The sequence below is a fragment of the Sander lucioperca genome, chromosome 1, assembly GCF_008315115.2.
Source record: "Sander lucioperca isolate FBNREF2018 chromosome 1, SLUC_FBN_1.2, whole genome shotgun sequence".
NCBI lineage: Eukaryota > Metazoa > Chordata > Actinopteri > Perciformes > Percidae > Sander > Sander lucioperca.
This window is the reverse complement of record NC_050173.1, coordinates 28,730,336-28,748,331: the sequence shown is the minus strand read 5'-3', so window position 1 is coordinate 28,748,331 and position 17,996 is coordinate 28,730,336. Positions and strand designations below refer to the sequence as shown.

The 17,996-nt window shown below is 38.7% G+C and overlaps 1 protein-coding gene across 2 annotated transcripts in view; it reads right to left on the bottom strand.

Moving 5' to 3' along the window:
* Positions 1–714: 714 nt before the first annotated feature.
* The window catches only part of xpnpep2 (X-prolyl aminopeptidase (aminopeptidase P) 2, membrane-bound), a 100,358-nt gene continuing 83,076 nt past the window's right edge, over positions 715–17,996 (bottom strand). The window contains exons 1-21 of one of the 2 annotated variants that reach the window (XM_031303037.2): positions 14,806–15,009; positions 14,061–14,122; positions 13,615–13,725; positions 13,471–13,534; positions 12,667–12,771; positions 11,137–11,223; positions 10,828–10,971; positions 8,842–8,943; positions 7,851–7,932; positions 7,503–7,704; positions 6,385–6,474; positions 5,929–6,038; positions 5,727–5,804; positions 4,767–4,838; positions 4,613–4,673; positions 4,253–4,322; positions 3,960–4,064; positions 2,623–2,682; positions 2,415–2,491; positions 2,204–2,293; positions 715–1,220 (exon numbers count right to left, since the gene is read on the bottom strand). In XM_031303037.2, the coding sequence (XP_031158897.1) occupies positions 1,020–1,220; positions 2,204–2,293; positions 2,415–2,491; positions 2,623–2,682; positions 3,960–4,064; positions 4,253–4,322; positions 4,613–4,673; positions 4,767–4,838; positions 5,727–5,804; positions 5,929–6,038; positions 6,385–6,474; positions 7,503–7,704; positions 7,851–7,932; positions 8,842–8,943; positions 10,828–10,971; positions 11,137–11,223; positions 12,667–12,771; positions 13,471–13,534; positions 13,615–13,725; positions 14,061–14,122; positions 14,806–14,857 (2,025 nt within the window). In that variant the 5' untranslated portion in view covers positions 14,858–15,009 and the 3' untranslated portion in view covers positions 715–1,019. Of the gene's footprint in view, positions 1,221–2,203; positions 2,294–2,414; positions 2,492–2,622; positions 2,683–3,959; positions 4,065–4,252; positions 4,323–4,612; positions 4,674–4,766; positions 4,839–5,726; positions 5,805–5,928; positions 6,039–6,384; positions 6,475–7,502; positions 7,705–7,850; positions 7,933–8,841; positions 8,944–10,827; positions 10,972–11,136; positions 11,224–12,666; positions 12,772–13,470; positions 13,535–13,614; positions 13,726–14,060; positions 14,123–14,805; positions 15,010–17,996 lie in introns of those variants that run through there. The other variant, XM_031303036.2, reaches the window with a different exon arrangement.

Sequence of the window (17,996 nt, the reverse complement as noted above, 5' to 3'; positions counted from 1 at the left end):
GCTATCCTGTGGTGTTCAGAGGATGAGTTGGAAATAACAGATTCACATTTCCTTTTTGTTTTGATGTAGCGCATTCATTTAGAACAGTAAACAGTCAGTTTCACCAGAACTCCTTTAGTACGTGTTCTACATCACTTTTTTATGGACACTCTGCAGCCAATCACAATCGAGTATTCACCCAGACCATGGTATAAAATGTAATGGACAATTCCGCTTCCAACCTGTAGGGGGACCGAAGCGGGAAAAGATCTCTAGTGTTGCTTTAAGATCTCTAGTGTTGCTTTAAGGTAAAGCTACATGCGACGATGCAGGGTATCACATGGTCTGTCTGATGGTGTCAATAGGCCTACCAAACGTACTTTTTGCTCCAGCTTGTTTTATACAGTCTATGGCTCCGGTCCACACAGGATGGTTGGCTGCTGTCAGATTGATACAAAGCACCGCCATCCTTGTCAGGAAAATTAAGTTGACCCTCTGCACACTTTTTATAACATCATTTTTAATCTTTGGGTATTATGGCGTTGTAGTTTGGAGCTAATGTTGACCCTCTGCACACTTTTTATAACATCATTTTTAATCTTTGGGTATTATGGCGTTGTAGTTTGGAGCTAATTTTAAGTAATTTATATACTCTTGCACAAGTTAATCCATAAAAATATGCATCTGATTTTGTCAAGTCAGAAAGTCATCAGATTAATGACTCGTGTCCACACCTTTGTGTTAAAGAGTGTTACTTTAATAAAATAGAAATTATATCAGCTGGTCATACAAATGTCCAGATTAAAAACCAAAAAAATTAAACATAAAAAAATCACACAAAAGATCATCTTAACCTTTTAAACACCACAATATGAGCTATTTACCCACCCAATTAAATTATCAAACATATATTTAAATAAAAAAAAAAAAAGCTAAATTGCAGTGCATCTCTCAACCTGGTATAGCTGCTCAATAGAGACTGCATAGGGGCAACTTTAGTGCGCAAGTCTGCTGTGAAAGTGCAAAAGAGATGAAGATGCTCAAATGATGTTGTGGAGGAGAGCGACGGCCAGAGCGATGAAGGTCAGCGATGAGGAGCAGACAGACACAGAAGATCCAGACATCATGAAAGACTCTGTGTGTTTGAGCATCCAGTCCTTCTCCTCATGTAGACCCTGTTTGTCCAGCTCAGGACCCACCAGCCTCCGTATTGTCTCATAGTATTTATTCAGCCAGTGAAGCTGGAGCGAGAAAAGACCACTCTCAATGAAAGTCATAAACAAGCATAACTGTACACTGCTGGCATTTGAAAAGCAGGTATCAGTTAAACAGTGGATAACACACAAATTAAATATAAATATATATAATAATACTGTATCTTCCTGGTCTAAGGACAAATATGGTGCTCCACAGGGATAAAAAAAAAAAAATACAAAATAATAATAATCATTGCTACGCTGACAGCGGTGGAACAAGCATGCATTAATATTTACTGCAGTAAAAGTACCAGTACAACAATGTAAAATACTCCATTAAAAGTAAACAACCTGCATCAAAACTTAAGCAAAAGTACAAAAGTACTGTACTTGAGTAACTGTACTTAGTTACTTTCCACCACTCATCTTAAGTCTGTTATTTTTTCTGTATTAACTTTCTTAATTTCTTAGCTTAAAACCTGTTTTGAGCACAGACTCTTTGGGTGATAAATACACTGAAGCTTAAGAAAAAAAATATGAGATCAAGTTGTGCAGCCAAAAACGATGAGTTTTTCTTTGTATTTGAAAAGTTACTATTTTGTAAACATGTTCTTTTCTGTACAAAGATTTCAAAAAGAACCATACATTTTCTCTTAAGATGAAAAGAAACAAAACATCGAAGTTGATTTCACACATGGTTTTCTTTCTTCTCAAAGCATGTTTTGATTTCTGAGCTGCAGAGAAGCTTAGAGCTGAAGTGTAAAGGGGGGATTTTAAGAGGAAACCAGCACTCGTAAAGCAGGAAAACAAAAGACTCGGTTGGTCGCTCTGTGTTATACTGAAAGGTATTTAAAACTGGAAACTGATCATATGTTTGGGGAAGTAAACTTACATTATAGCTTGTTACTGGGTATTTATTAAATGTGTTGGGTAAACACTTTTTAGTCCCTCCTTTTTAAAAATAAATACATAAATTAGAGTAAAATCTCAATATACAGTTGATTATGTAGTCAAATACAATTTCTTACCTGCTCTGAGCTAAGGAGCGAGGTGTCAATCAGCTTTCTGTCATATGGAACCAGCGACACAGTGTCAAAAGTCAGGTAGTTATGACCATACTGAGGGAAAGAAAAGCACATTCACAAAGAAGTTACATTAACATTGCTTATATCATTCATTAAAAACAGGAAATCACTGACATGATTCTAGATTATCAATTAAGCTCTGTTTTGTATCTACCTTTGTATGTACAGGTACGATAACAGCAACATCTTCAATTCGGATCCCAAAGTCATTCTCCTTGTAATATCCAGGTTCTTAAAGAAAAGCATTATCAGATTTTCTACATTCAAACATTTGAGCCATGAAATGCAAAGTTCATTACATTTAAAATGATCATAATGTTAGTAGTGGATGTGGAGTTTTTTGAGAAAAAATAACATCTCACCAATAGACGTGAACATGCCATTTCTAAAGGGAATATTGTTGCCCTGAAAGCCCACTGGCCCTGGAAAAATATCACAATATTACATGATTAAAAAATACAGATTACACCACCACCAAAATTTCATTTAATTTTTACATTTCCATATTTAGTTGTGTCATTAAAGTTACAAACTGGGGTGTTTTACCGTACCCCGAAATTAAATAATATTTTCCTGCACGTTAGCATGACATGAATTGAGGTCTATTAAGTTTTGTCTATTCACATTTGGTATAGTGTTGTCTTGTTGTGATGTACTCCTCCTTTTCAGGAATAAATATTTTACAACAAATAATTAAAAAAATACTTATTTATATATTTTTTTGGATGTATTTTGTGTGATTGCTAGATTTTTATGATTGTTTCGGGCACTGAAAATTTATTTTTTCTTGAAGATGTATCGAGTTGTTTTTAGGAGCTAAAATCTAGTGTGCAGACATCGTTTTCTTTTTTTCCCCCCTATCTTTCTATCGCGTCAGATGGCCGCCCACCAAGAGCCAGGTTCTGTCCGAGGTTTCTGCCTGTTAAAAGGAAAGTTTTTCCTCGACGCTGTCGCATCAAATGCTTGCTCTTGGGGGGAATTGTTGGGTCTCTGTAAATTATAGTGAGGTTTGATTTGACACTATAAATAAAATTGAATTGAATGGAATTACTCAAATAATTTTTAAAGAGAAAACTTTCTCTGGTCACAACTTCTCCAGTGTGAAGATCTGCCGCTTCCCTCTGTTTTATATCATCACAAACTGTATGTCTTTGTAATTTGGAGGGTCGATCAGACAAATCAAGACATTTAAAGATGTCACTTTGGGAAAATATTATGGACATTTTTCACTATTTCACTATCAGTTAATTAAGAAAATAATTGCAGATTCATCTGAAAACATTTTTTAGTTGCAGCTCTACATCAGAGAATCAGCCATCTCCCTGTGGCTTGTTCTCCTACACTGTGCAGTTTTTAGCTCCTTCTGTTTAAGTGTATTTTGGGCACATTAGTAGTGGTTGCATTGCAAAATTAAATGTGTGCTCGAACTGCTTGCCAGTTTATTAATTGTATCACTTCCACTTACTGTATTAGCACCTCCATGTAATAAAGTGCAATTTGATGTAAAACAACCTCTTGTGCATCATAATCATGATGCTTTTAGGCATTACTGATCATTGAAATCTGCCTTTGAACTCTGTTTTAGTAGGATGGATTTAGGCTGTTTTTAGTGGTAGAAAAAGATGTCACTATACTGAATAATTTTCATACCTGGGTTGCAAACTTTGAAAAATGTGTGGAAAATAAAAAGAGGGCATACACTCGTGAACTCCAAAGTAGTTTCCAACACCATGACCTGTTCCGTGGCCATAGTTCAGGCCCACCTCCCACAATGCTCGGCGACCCAGCATCTCCATGTTTACACCTGTTGATAAACAAAAGACACACATAGAGCTTGAATCAAACATCCTGCTCTAATTAATCCACTCAAAAAATATCACAAAATGTTGGCAAGTGGAGAAACAAGGCTCTCTAGTGGTGAAACTATGAAAGGTTTAAGGGTGGAATAACTGTAAATCTCATTTTAAGCGTGTGAATGTTTTCCATTCCCACCTCTTGTCCCTGAAGGAAAGATGGTTCGAGATATCTCAATGTTTCCCATGAGCACTCGAGTGAAGGCCTCCTGCGAAGCGAGACGTGTGGTCAATGACAGGTAAAGGGTATTTTAAAGGACTGTTTTCGATTATGTTTTGAAAAAGAACATTACTGTAAAGATTCTTACAGCCAAATACAAACAAGTTGCTGGCATATAAAATAATGTCAATAAAGAAAAATATACAGAAAGAGATACAGAAAAATTCCACTGATCGACTGCAGCAGTGTGGATGATTATTCATCTTTTGTGCTTTGACGGATAAAATGTAAATATCCCTTCAAACATTCACACTTTCAGTATAATATCTAAAGTATTACCTTTTGCATTGCTGTGGGGGTTCCCCAGTGAACTGTCCGAGTGATGTCAGTGGTCCCGTCGCTGATAGTAGTGAGAGACATGATGACTCATTTCAAATGCAAATGATGTGATGTGAAACTGGAGAGTCAGTGAGCAGAGTGTGTTTTTACTCACAGATACTGGCCGCCAGAGTCCACCAGGTACATCTCATCAACCGTCAACCTCCTGCTTGATTCTTCTGAAGGGCTGCAAAAAACAAACAAACAGGAAATGATAGCAGCACTGCAGATGGTACTTGTAGTGCAGTTAAAGGATCATGCCAGTGTTTTGTTAACAATTTTGATCAGAGAGAGAGAGAGAGAGAGAGAGAAAGGTGTGGGGGGGATGTAAATTAACAAAGTACTGTACTTAAGTACAATTTAGACGTACTTGTACTTGAGTGTTATTTTTCATATATATGCTTTCTATGCTATGTTTATACTGTTTATAAATATATTGTAGTATATGTATGTGTGTGTGTATATAATATATATATATATATATGTTTATACTCCACTACATTTCAAACGGACATAATGCACTTTTTACTCTACTACACTTATAGTTACTAGTTAGTTTTTACATAAAAAAACTATAGGCTACCATACTAATAATCTACCAATCAGTATACAAATGACTAAAATTGGCTACAGAATAACTTATGTACTAGTAAAATACTTTACTGCTTTTTAAGTACTTTTTGCTGATAATCCTTCTGTACTTTTACTTAATACACATTTTGAATTCACAGAATTTACTTGTAATGGAGCATTTTTAGACTTTGGTATTCTGCTTTCACTTAAGTATAGCATCTGAGTACTTCCTCCACTGCTAGCGATTATATTAGCAAACTCCCAGGCCACCAGAATGCCCCCTCTCAATACTTTTTGGCTTCCCTAAATCAGTTTAAAATGTACTGTATGCTTTAAAAAAGGTGCAGGAGTAACATAAATAACCATGTCCAAAACCACCCCTATGGTGCTTTAATAATGTTGTAAGCTAAAGGCTAAGAAGAGATAGATATGCATGTTTGATATAGGGTACATGAAAAAGAAGAAGTCAGTTAAAAGAGGGAAGAATATGAATACATCTTACCTGTAATGAGCAAGTGCAGCATTAGGTCCGCTTGCAGAGATAGTCTCAAAGCTTGGGCCTCGGCTGTCTTTCTGTTTGCTGTAATGATGTTTATAATAGCTGTGACTTAAGTGTCTTTTGAACATGACTAAGTTTGAACTTCAGTGTCTTTACTGCACTTCCTGTTCAGCAAATACTGTTTCTCCATCTTGTGTGCACTCACCTGCGACACTTATTGACGTAGTCTGCAGCAGTCAGCTCTGTCTCTTTTCCCTCTGGCACAGCCTTTTCCAGCCACATCAGCAACTGGATGACCGCGACTGCATCCCTCACCTACGCAGAGCCGAAACGACACACTGACCAGGAGAGTCTCGGCATCAATCACAACAACGCAAAACAAACGGGCTGACAATTTACATGACATGTTGCAAGGCTGTTCAGACATCTTTGGACAGGGTAATAAATGTATCAGGATGTGTGTTCACTGAAGTGTTCAAGCTCCAGATGAAAATGATTCATAAATGTCCCACCAGTCTGACAGTGAAGTCTGATTAATGAGTTCTTGGAATGATAATAGTCTCATGTAAATGTTTTAGAGGCTGTATTATATTTGTGCTGATGTGTGCATTTATATGGTGGTGGTGTATAACGTGAGTGTGTCTGTGAGTAGATGACATACGTGAGCATCCCTCAAGATTCGTTGCTCAGTGTCATCTTTCACTGCTTTAGTCGTCAACACAGGAGAGTATGAGCTGGTCATTAGTTTCTCCTACATGATGCAAAAAAAACAAAAGCAATAACAAAGGTTAGGGTTATGCAAAAAACTATATGAGCAGACCTTTCTACTTAAAATAGCCACATGTATACCTGTTTGTGTGGATTTACTTCCAAACACTACAAAGACCAGCTGTTCTCATGAAGTACTCGTGCATATAGCTACAAAAAGTTGTGTACTGTAATCTGTATGTATTCCATGATTGCAGGCCATGCACTGACTGGTGCTATAAGGCAGCGCCCTCTAGTGTCCGTAGTAATCATGTCCCAGAAGTACTAGTTAAGGGGACCAGTGTTTTAACCCAAACAACAAACTTTCTTTTTTTTCTAATCCTGACTAATGTCTAAAACTTAACTAAACTTTGCTGTCACGTAGGCTAAACGGTGACCGGTCGTCGTAATTTTGTGAGATATTGTTATACTGTGGATTCTACAAATTGACTATGCAGCCTGGTGATCTGCAAATAAATGGCCCTGTGTGATTTAAATTCACTTAAACCTGCATTCATTGATTTTTTTGGTCACTAAAAACAATATTGACATATTATCACCTTATACAGTTGTAACAGCGAATGTGTTAGCAACCACTTTACACATTCAGCAGAAAGAGAAAAGAGGAGTTTTGATGTAAAACATACTCAAAATGAGTTTTGACACATATATAGCATGTAACATTTTCATTTTACTGTCTTTAAGACACTAAAACACTCTTTAGAGTAGAGGGAAACTGTAGAGTCTGGTGATAAATCTTTGTGTGTTCTTCACCACAAGTGATGCCTTTCACATTAAACAGTCATTTGATTTGTGCAGCTTTGAAAACTTGGGTTTTGTCGACAACACGGATCAAAAATATCCCAGCAGCAGCCAGTAAGTGGTGACTCCCTACTGCTGCAACAGTACGGCAATACAAACAGATTATTATACTTTATGTACAAAGTACATTTCATTAAATCATAATATAACACTAACAAAAAAGGGAATTTTGCAGTACAGTAAATATAATGAAAAGCTATATCTGTGTACCTCTGGTGTGATGATCTCATAAAGTGCGTAGTTTGTGTACTCTGTGCCGATCCACACTTTAACCCTAGGCTGGGCCACATACTTCTTCAGATAATCTCGAACAGTGTCATAGCTCTTTAGCTGCACACAGAGGGACCCGTTACATGAGGCATTCAGGTACACCCTCAATTCATCCGTCATTCTGTCTGTGTGGAGAAAAAGCCTAGGAGATGTGGCAGAAGGAAAGGTTTATGTAAGAAAGACATTAAATGTCCTTATATCCTAGTATACTGTATGTGATGGGGCAGAACAGAGACATAAGAAAGGAATCCCACATGTTCACACATTATCGCTGAAAAATGGACTTACCAGATCTCATCCATTGTGAGTAATGTGTAGGAGTAGAAGAAGGGATTGTACGGGATGTCGTTGCCGCGCAGATTGAACAGCCCTAGAAATTAAAAGCATACACCACCCCCCCTGAATGTCAGCAGCAACTCACGCACTTATTTACATAATCTGCTACATCCACCTGAGCCGAGACATGCTGTTTATATCTAATGTTTGTATCAGAAGGACGTGACTCCTTCTGTGTCCCTGTCATTAAAAACAGACTCGCTAATTCTGAAAAAGTCAGGAAAGGTCTGATGCTCAGTATATAATAATAATAATATAATAAAGAAAGATGCTTTTGAATTGTACTGTTCTTTTACAAAGTGCTGAACTGAATGTCCACTGAGCATACAGCAAATCAAATGAGTTTAATAACATGATTACTGTTGATAATAATGGATTATAAATAAAAAGGTAATGCTCATATCCGTCTTTTTGCCTTTTTAAACATCTTCTTACGTGATAAGAGTATTGTCCATTTAAAAAAAAAAATGTTGTATTGTTAAACTGCCTGTCAGTCTGATTACTGTATTCTTATCACAATCTTTCAGACTGCAACTCCTCAGGAACCTTAAAGCCGTGGTTGTAATTGTGCTCTGTTTGTCTCCTGTCATTTTATTTTGATGCAAACTGCATTTCCAGAGCTTGCCTGACGCGTAAGCAAAACTAAGCAGATATTGAGAGCCCTGCAGGCACTAGGTGTCCTACAAATGGGAAAGAAAATAAACCATTTGGGAGTACTTTTCAGCCATTTTTGAATATTTTGTGCATTGTACTGTAAAACTGTATCCAGTTTTAATATTATCCATCTTATTATTTTATTTTCAAACCATTTTTAGTCTTTTTTATGTAACATGGTTCAGGTTCTGGTAATAATTTAAGCATATTTAAGTGTATTCAGCTGTGGTTCAATAATCATTTTTCTAAATCAGAAACACAATTTATGGAAAGCTTCAGAGTTACTTACAGGCTGTTTCATCCAGTGCTGACAGCAGAAGAGCTGTTGGTTCGTATGGATTGTCTCTTATCTGATCCCGTATTTGCATCACTTTCTTCTGCCAGGGCCTTTCTGCAAACACACACATTTTAATTTTATTAACATCCACATGACAATTAACGCTTGATGCTCATGTGCGCCAGACGTTGAGATTTATAATGTATGTTCACCAAAATTCTTATTGAACTTGAATAAATTGTTTTTTAAGGCCATTACGGGACAGCACTGACATATTATCTTATAAAGTTGATGAGTTGAACTTCAAAGCTGTCATGGTTGTATGTTTCTGTTGTAGGTTTCTGTTTCCTGTTTTATTTTGGTAGTCTGGTTTTCTGTCTTGTCTTATCTAGTTCCTGTCTTGTGTTTTCCCGCCTGTCTGATGGTTCTGTCCCACCCTAATGTGTTTCACCTGTTGTATCACTTGTCCCTTGTTTGCTCGTTACCTCTTGTATTTAGTCTCTGTGTTTCCCTTATCTGTTGTCAGGTCATTATTTCTGTTTTGGATTTCTGTGTGATAGTCAACCTGTTTTTGTCTCAGTGTGGCTGTTTCCTGTATCTCCTGTTTTTGACTGCTACTTCTTTTTGGATTTCATTGCCTGCTGTTTTCAGGACACCTTTTGTTTGGATATTTTTGTATTGGAAATTAAATTATCAAACTACCCCTCTGTTTTCCATCTCTGCATTTGGGTCCGCATTCTCTGAAACCTTGACAAAAGCAAACAGTGCTTTATACTGCTACAGTATTTACACATCAAGCAGACACAGAGCAACATCAGGCTGCCATTGCAAATAAGAACCTGCCATATTAAAGCCATATTATGCTCATTTTCAGGTTTTCATTTCGGCTTGTGACGTCACAAGCCGTGCCGATTTTGAACAGCTCACCCAGAGACTGAAGGCAGGACACATTCAGAAACTGTATCTCACTCTAAACAGCATGGATGGATTTTTTTCAAAGTTTGTATGTGTGTGGAAGCACCAGAGACACAAAAGAACACCCCAGATCCCAGAAAAAGTGTTTTTTTCATAATATGGGCACTGAAAAAATGGCTTTGAAAAAGTACAGGTGAAATAAAAAAAATATAAAAAAAACATTATCACTCATTTAGAGTCCTGTTTGTGTGCAGTATTGCCTCTCATTTGAGCTGTTTTGGTCTCCACAAACTTTTGAGGGAAATATTTGGCCATTAAGCTATTAAATGTTCCACTATGTTCATCAGCTAGTCACTAAATGTACCTGTTTGGTGCTGGGGTGGTAGAGTACAGTAGGTTTATTCTCTGTGAGTTTGTCACTAAGAGCAACTCCTTTCACATTACACAGAGTCATTTAACCAATTGTTCATATAAAAGTATTGATTAGTGCAGCTCCAAGGATGTGAACAGTAGTGCCTTCTGTAATATGATGCTTCCCACTAAGTGCAGACACACATCTGTGATTTTCCAGTAATTTTTCTTTGCCTTTGTCTCTCTTTGTCTTCTTCTTGTCTGCAAAGTGCTCATCACTTTTATACTCCACCCAGACTGACAAATATAAGAGAAAGCTTTTATATCCAAACTATGAGACAGCATTTATACACACACACACACACACACACACACACACACACACACACACACACACACACACACACACACACGCACACACAAAAACACTCAGACCATCAGGTTTATGATGCTCTCCATTTGTTCCCTTTGTCTATTGTCTGATCATAAAGGCTAATAAGGCCCATGGGCGTCCAGACAACTTCCTTTTCCAGAGGCTTTATCATTCACTCAAAGTTTGTATTTGATCTGTCAGCCAACCATAAAAAACACGAACAGGCTGTTTATGGCTGTGTTTGTGGAGCTGCTTATTGCTTTCCATCCAGTTTGCAGGTATGTATCAGCACATAGATAAAGAGCACCACATTGGCAGACCAGCTGTGTGTGTACAGCACAGACAATAAGGAAACTCACGTATGACTCTGTCGGGCAGGCGGGTGAGATTGTGAGATGAGATGGGTTCCCTGTCCTTCCACACTTGGTCGACCAGGTTAACAGGGACGGACTTGAGGCTGCGATTGCTCGACTCCAGATTGATTCTGTAGTCCTCGTGTGTTTCTAATGGAGGAAATTGCAGATGATTACACACTGAGCCGAATCAATCACAAGTAAACAGTTGGCGTGGCGTCTGAATGGCTCCATTGATAATTTTCCATCTACTTGGGAGAGCATTTTATTGATGTTAACCTGGACTGACAGGAGGGATGGAGAATAGAGACTCACTGAGGGAGAAGAGGAAGGGATCAAAGCCGATCTCGTCGCCTGACGGGACCTCAGAGATCAGCCACTCTGCTATACTGCTGATGGACACTGGGGAACATCACACATGACAGATTCAAGTTATTTTTGACTTTAGAGGATGTGACAGAATAAATCCATACATACATACACACAATTAGATGTGTATTCAATTGAATTAGCAGATATTGCTTTGCAACAAAATATTAGATTAGAAAATTAAACAATATGTCAATATGTAAAAACTAGGGCTGTCAGCGCTAACGCGTTAATCGCGATGCGATTAAGGACCGACGCGATGCGATACATTTTTTTTAATCGCATTAATCGCATGCCGGCATTTATTAATTTATTTTACACTTCACTCGGCTTTGTGTCGTGCCTAACAGGCTACTATTTTGACCCTTTGCAGCACCGTTACTTATCATCAAGCTGCCACTTCCTCGTAACACATCCTGCTGCTGCAGGCTGCAGGCATGATGGAGAAAGACAGCAGCAATGAAATCCTGAATGGCGCTTTTTATTTTCCAAAACTCCCGGACGGCTCGTAGACAAGTCGAAAGCCATATGCACATTGTGTAAAGCCGAATTAAAATATCACCGAAGCACGTCAAGCTTGAGCTACCACCTACGGAGCTAAGCATAGTAGTACAGTTAACGTGATGCTACCCGCTAGCATGCTACCCACTCAGGCAAAGCAGTATTTTGGAGAGTGCTACTTGCCGACCTGTGGATGAAACCAAATCCCAAAAAATTACTACAGCTCTTGCGAAATGGGTGGCAACTAACTGCAGACCTGTCAGCATCGTAGAGGACTCAGGTCTTAAAGACATACTACGGTTGGCATGTTCTGACCTGTCTCGTTGCCGTCGAGGGGGACAGTAGTTTTCACGGATACACAGCCTGTATGACACGGAGAAAGCAGCCCAACTGGAACAGCTGTAAAGTGCTGCAAACGCTGTCTCATTAACCGGTGATCACTGGACGTCAGTGAGTAATCAACATTATTTAGGAGTTACTAAACACTATATTGACTCTGGTAAGGATAGGGATTTTTAGTCTTTTAGTTAGGGGGCAGTGCTCCTCCTGCCCCCCCACCCCCCCCCCCCAGCAAACTCCGCGTATGCGGTCAGAACCATCTGCTAGGGGGCCGAGACTGAGAGCTACATGGATAAATATGCACCAAACAAGCCACTTTGAAATTTTGCTCTTTTCATGAATAAAAAAGTTGGGTGACCCCCCCGCCCAGACTAAAAAATGTTGGATGACCCTCCCCTCAGCAAAATATAAAAAGACATGACCCTCCCCTATTTTCCTCCGGTGGTCCATTCCATAAATACCGAACGGTCCCTAAGTGAGCTATTTCTATCATGTAAATCCTTTGATAATAGTTGCAGCATTTGTCAGGATATATTTAGACCAGATCATCAAATATTTGATTGGAATCTATGACTACTGCATTGTCACAACAGGTTCTGTAATCACAATCCCCCCCACCCCCCCACCCCCACCCACCATCTTTTTCCAGCTCCCAGTTGCAGTCCATCTGTCTCTCAGCTTGAACCCAGTAGCGGCTGTCTGTCCACAAGGCGGCCTTGGTCTGAGTCACTACGGCAGTGCCTGAGGAGAGGCAGGACAGCAGCTGTGTTATGGGGAGGGCAGCGTTGACAGTGAATTACAAACGACTATAAACGTCACAGTTGACTTAGAACAATGTATGATGGGTCATCTAATCTTAAAAAATGCAGGCGTGTGAGGACAAACAGGAAGGTTAAGAAGAAACACAGAGGAGATGGCAAGCTGGTTATGTTTAGTGGATATATAATCAGGGTTTACATTATCATTCCACTGTTGTAACCTCACATGAGATAAATACACTTAAGTAGCAGCAGCTGAATGTAAAATGTGTCTGATTCTTAATAGAGGCCCAGAAAATTTGACTTTTCTTTATGGAATCTGGTGTAAACAGCACTTTACTGAAATGTCACCTGACTTCTTATCCTTTCATGCGTGCAACAGATGAGTACAGAAATATGTACGATCATTACCTGTGTTCTCCATTATCGTGTGGACAGATATCTCATGATTAAATGGTGAAATTACGCAGATGAATGACAAGGTGCAATGATGAAGTGAGCGAGTGAAAGCGATGACACTAAATGAACGAGGAGATGGCTGTATGGTGAGGATGTGGGATGAAAGAAGAGGAGCTGCATGACTGTGGCACTCAGACGTGGGGAGTTGAGTCATGGGGAGGAGGAGGATGAAGAAGAAGAGGAGGAGGAGGCAGAGAAGACAAGAGGCAGAAAGGGATTGTACCTGCGGAGCCTGTAAAGCCGGTCATGAAGGCCATCCTGGCATCACGTGGTGCGATATACTCACTCTGACAGAGAAACAGAGGTTAGTGCTGTATCTCACAAGTTAAATCCCAGATTAATTCATTTTGAAAGACAGCAGATGTACCAGGTGAGCGTCAGTGCCAGGGATAATGTAGGCAGAGATATTCAGGAGAAGCATTTGCTCCTGTAACTTCTTCAGCTGGAGAGTGGTATTTACTGCTGTGCTGGGGAGGTACTGTAACACGCACGCACGCACACACACAAACACACACACACACACACACACACACACACACACACACACATAGAGATAGAGAGAGAAACAGCGAGTGAGAAAAGTCTCTGATTTGATTAAAACCTGCACAACTGCTGATTCATCCCTTTCTGTATCTCCCTGTAATCATTAACTGTAGTGCATGTGCAGTAATCATTAACTGTAACTGTATAAAACTCTGGCAACATGTCTCATGATGGGAAAATGCTGTGTGACTACTTTGAAGTCAATTTTAGGACATAATTTCTGTCAAATAAATGTTGCATATTACAATCATGTTGCTTCTTTTCACTTACTGGTGGGGACAGAGAGCAGTTCCTCTCAGTTTGCTCATATGCAACAACACCAATAGTGTTTCCTGAAATGAGAAGCGCACATTGAAAAAAGACCTTGGAGAGTGACACAAAGTAGTGACCGAGTTGAGCTGTGTAAGCACATTGTTAGATCAGTGTAAAGTGCTGCTCTTTCTTTTGGTGACTTATCGTGTTGAATCTTTTAAGACACAGTGATTGCCAGAGCGATCTGTGGAATCAATGCAACTTAAAAGCTCAGGACTTAAAAGCACAAAATAAAAACTCAAAGTCAAATTAAAGGACACTGGACAAGCTCAAACCAGGCAGCTGTGCAAAAAATTAAGATGATATCAATCACATTTACCACAGCATGTCCAAAAAGAATAATGCAAAAAGAGCAAGAGAGTGTAGTTCAATCATGTCCATGTTCACAGATGATTTGTTGAATATAAAAAAGGGAAGAGTATTAGACAGAGCTGTTTTCTTTTTCTAAAATAGCATTTTATGGAAAGCAGTCCTGATGAGCAAAACAACAGGCACAAAAAGAGCAGATGGCAATTTCAAATTCTTCAAATGCACCATTTGCAAGCTTTTTTAAATACATGCCATCAAAACTGGTTGCATATGATCTGTTTTGACATTTTATATCCCATGCCAGCTTCTGTTATAATCATATACAAATGGAAATATTGATCATCACTCAGAGACACTCAGACAAATCAGTGACAATAAAGAAGGAACTTTTTACCTGTTAGTGCTGCCACAAACAGAGCCAACAACAACCAGCCACAGGAAGGCATCTTGGCACTACGAGCCCGTCAAGAACAGATCCACAGACAGAGTGGCTACAAAGCAGGTGCTCCGATGTTTATGCAGCGTATGTGAGAAAGTGTGTGTGGGTGTCTGGCAAGAAATTGTGTGTGGGTGTCTGCTAATAAGTGTATGACTGTCCTCTCTCTGTCTTCCTATCTCTCTTCTCCTCCTCCTCCTCCTCCTCCTCCTCCTCCTCCTCCTCCTCTGACACTATCTCCTCTTTTGATCAAATAAAAACACACTTGTGCTGTTTTCATCTGTGTGACAGATGCTAATAATGGATTCGAAAAAATGACCAAGGCTGGTTTACATGCAGTGCATAAGTGACTGTGTGTGACTGGAGAGTATTTGTGAAGGGTTCATTTGCAAAAACAGATATCTCCGTTTTATTTATTTTTTATTTTATATTATCATGCTTTTGTTGTGCAAGCCAGGGAATAACAATCAAACTGGTTAGTTTTTGGTGTAGTCATTTTAAGAATAGCTTTTATCTGTTTTGGGCTAATTAATGCATGTTCAAGTATCTGTGTCTGCAGATTCACATATTAAGCAAGTCCTTGTAATCCTGCATTGATTTCCATAGAAAACCTATTTTTAAATCCTTCTATTCAAGCCAAATGTTCTTAGCTAAAAGAAGAAGGAGGAGAAGAGGAAGGGGAGGGGGAGGGGTGGAGGAGTGGGGGGAGTGTATGATAAGGAGATATATTACAGCAGCATCTTCAAAGTTTTATATATCTTCTTTTATTTTACTGGAATTGGTTTGACATCATTTTATTTTTGCTGCAGTTCAAACAAATAGTTTGACATTTAGGGAAATACACTTATTCGCTTTTGAGTTTGTTGGGAGTAAAATGAGAAGGTTTATACCTAATGTTTTAAATATGAAGGTACAGCCAGCAGCCGGTTAGCTTAGCTTAGCATAAAGACTGGAAACAGGCGGTAACAGCTAGCCTGGCTCTGTCTAAGGATAATCTGCTCCTAGGCTACCCCTACTGTTAATCGAAGTACAGCGAAACATTACATTTACCTACTCTAATTATTAACGTGTCTGTCGTTTATCTCCCAATCGAAACTACTGTCTGCCTGTAACATTGTTAAGAACACTCTTTCCATGAAGCCGTTTTTTTAGCTTTGACAAAACGATCCCTCATGTTTTTCCACACTCTCCAGCAAAATGTTTCTTTTCCCAGTGTGGTGTCTTTCTCTGAACACATATTTAAGGCAGTTTGACTCTCTGTGGTCTGTATGTGAAGAATCATACAGATGTTTCTAGAGGCAAACCTGCTCAGCCAGTCTTCCCAGCCACCCATGTTGAACTGAAAGCGCAGAGGTGCACGACCACGCAACGCGACAACAACCTCATTTTATGGCTCGCACACCTCGCGCCAGGAACACAGGGGCTACCATAAACCTAGCTTCACTGTGCTCTGTGAAATGTTGTTACCTTTAGACAGAGTCCAGCCGTTTCCGCTTGCTTCCAGTTTGTATGCCAAGCTAAGCAGCTACTGGCTGTAGCTTCATATTTAGCATACAGACATGATAGTTGTATCTGCCTTCTCCAATAATTATTTCTTTAATGTATTTGATGAATGTTTTTCCATTTGCTTTTATTGTTGTTGGTGTTTCATTTGCTGTCTTCTGTGAAGCACTTTGTAATTTGTTTTTTGGAAAGTTCGCTACGAATAAAGATTATTTTAATTATCAGTATTATATAAACAGACAGGACTCTGGAAACCTCCATGGAGCCTCAGAGCTTTCTGTTACTGCTGGTTTATTATTCCGGTGCATCAGATGTATGCACCTATAGCTTGTGATTTACTAACATTGCAACTACCTGATGTGCATATTTCTTTATTAGGTAACACCTCAATGGTACACTGGGATCCACTAGCTTTGATCATGACTTCAAAACCTGGCAGACCTTCAGACTACAGTGCTGTAGTGCTGAAAACATGAGTAATTTACAGTGATCCTTAACAGCCTCTTAAATTACCTTTTTTCATTCGGGGTAAATTGAAATGTATCTTAGTGAGTTATAAAGGTGTTATTGGGCCTTAAAGTCTATGGTTATGAAAGGAAATGGCAAAGATCCTTTAATTTAAAATTGTTCCTTTTTTTACCCTGAGAAGAGCTCGGCTAACCCTTTTTCTTAATCCTATTCCTGTGTTTTATTAACAATTAGATGGTTCTAATGTCCTACTGATTATAATTTGCTTTTATTAATCAAAAAAGGTTTTACAGTAATACAGTACCATAAATGTTGCTTATGTGTTACTTTGAAATCATGTAGACCCTATGAAGATTTTTTTAATGCTGCATATATAATAATACTTCCTGATTGCTGTTTATAATTTCTACAAGCATAAATCTGCCAAATATCAATGTAGTTCTTCTGTGTCACCCTCAAAGCTTTGTTACCACTCACAACAGTATTTAAAGTGACCCAGATATTACTGTATGTTGGACATTTAATTATCACATTCAGTAAAAGGTCATGGATACACTCTGCAAACCATCTGATGAGTTCTTATCAGTGTGAAAAAGTGAACACATTTTAAAATCTGTAAGGCTTTTGAAACCAAATTAAACATGGTTCAATGTAGCTCATATTAAAGAAAAAAAAACTTCCAACAGCCTAATAATAAAAATAGGGAAAAAGGGAAAGATTGTCTATAACATCTTCAGAAGATATAGGAACTATATATAGGAAAATAATGCTGTAGGTGCATCCGTTTACTCCATTGACTTTGAAGGTGACTTAAGAGAGACTTGCCCAATGGGATCGGATCGAACAGCTCCTTTGAAAGGAGGAACCACAGACTGTGGAAAGACTGTAGAGCAGCTTCGTTCATCCATGACACATTTATAAAAAAACATGTAGTCCGTTTGTAGCATTGGAAATAATTTATACAAGCCTTTAATGCAGCCGTGTGGATTGACAGACTGAGCTTCATACCTGAGAAAGAGAAGTTCATCTTACTTCATTTTACATTTTGACACAACTATGAAAATAATCTGCTTCTGGCCACCAATTCTTGCCATATTTCATTTTCACCAAATCATTCATTTATTTATCTATTTATCTAAGGACAATGCACATTAATCAACATTTCTGTAAATGTGCAA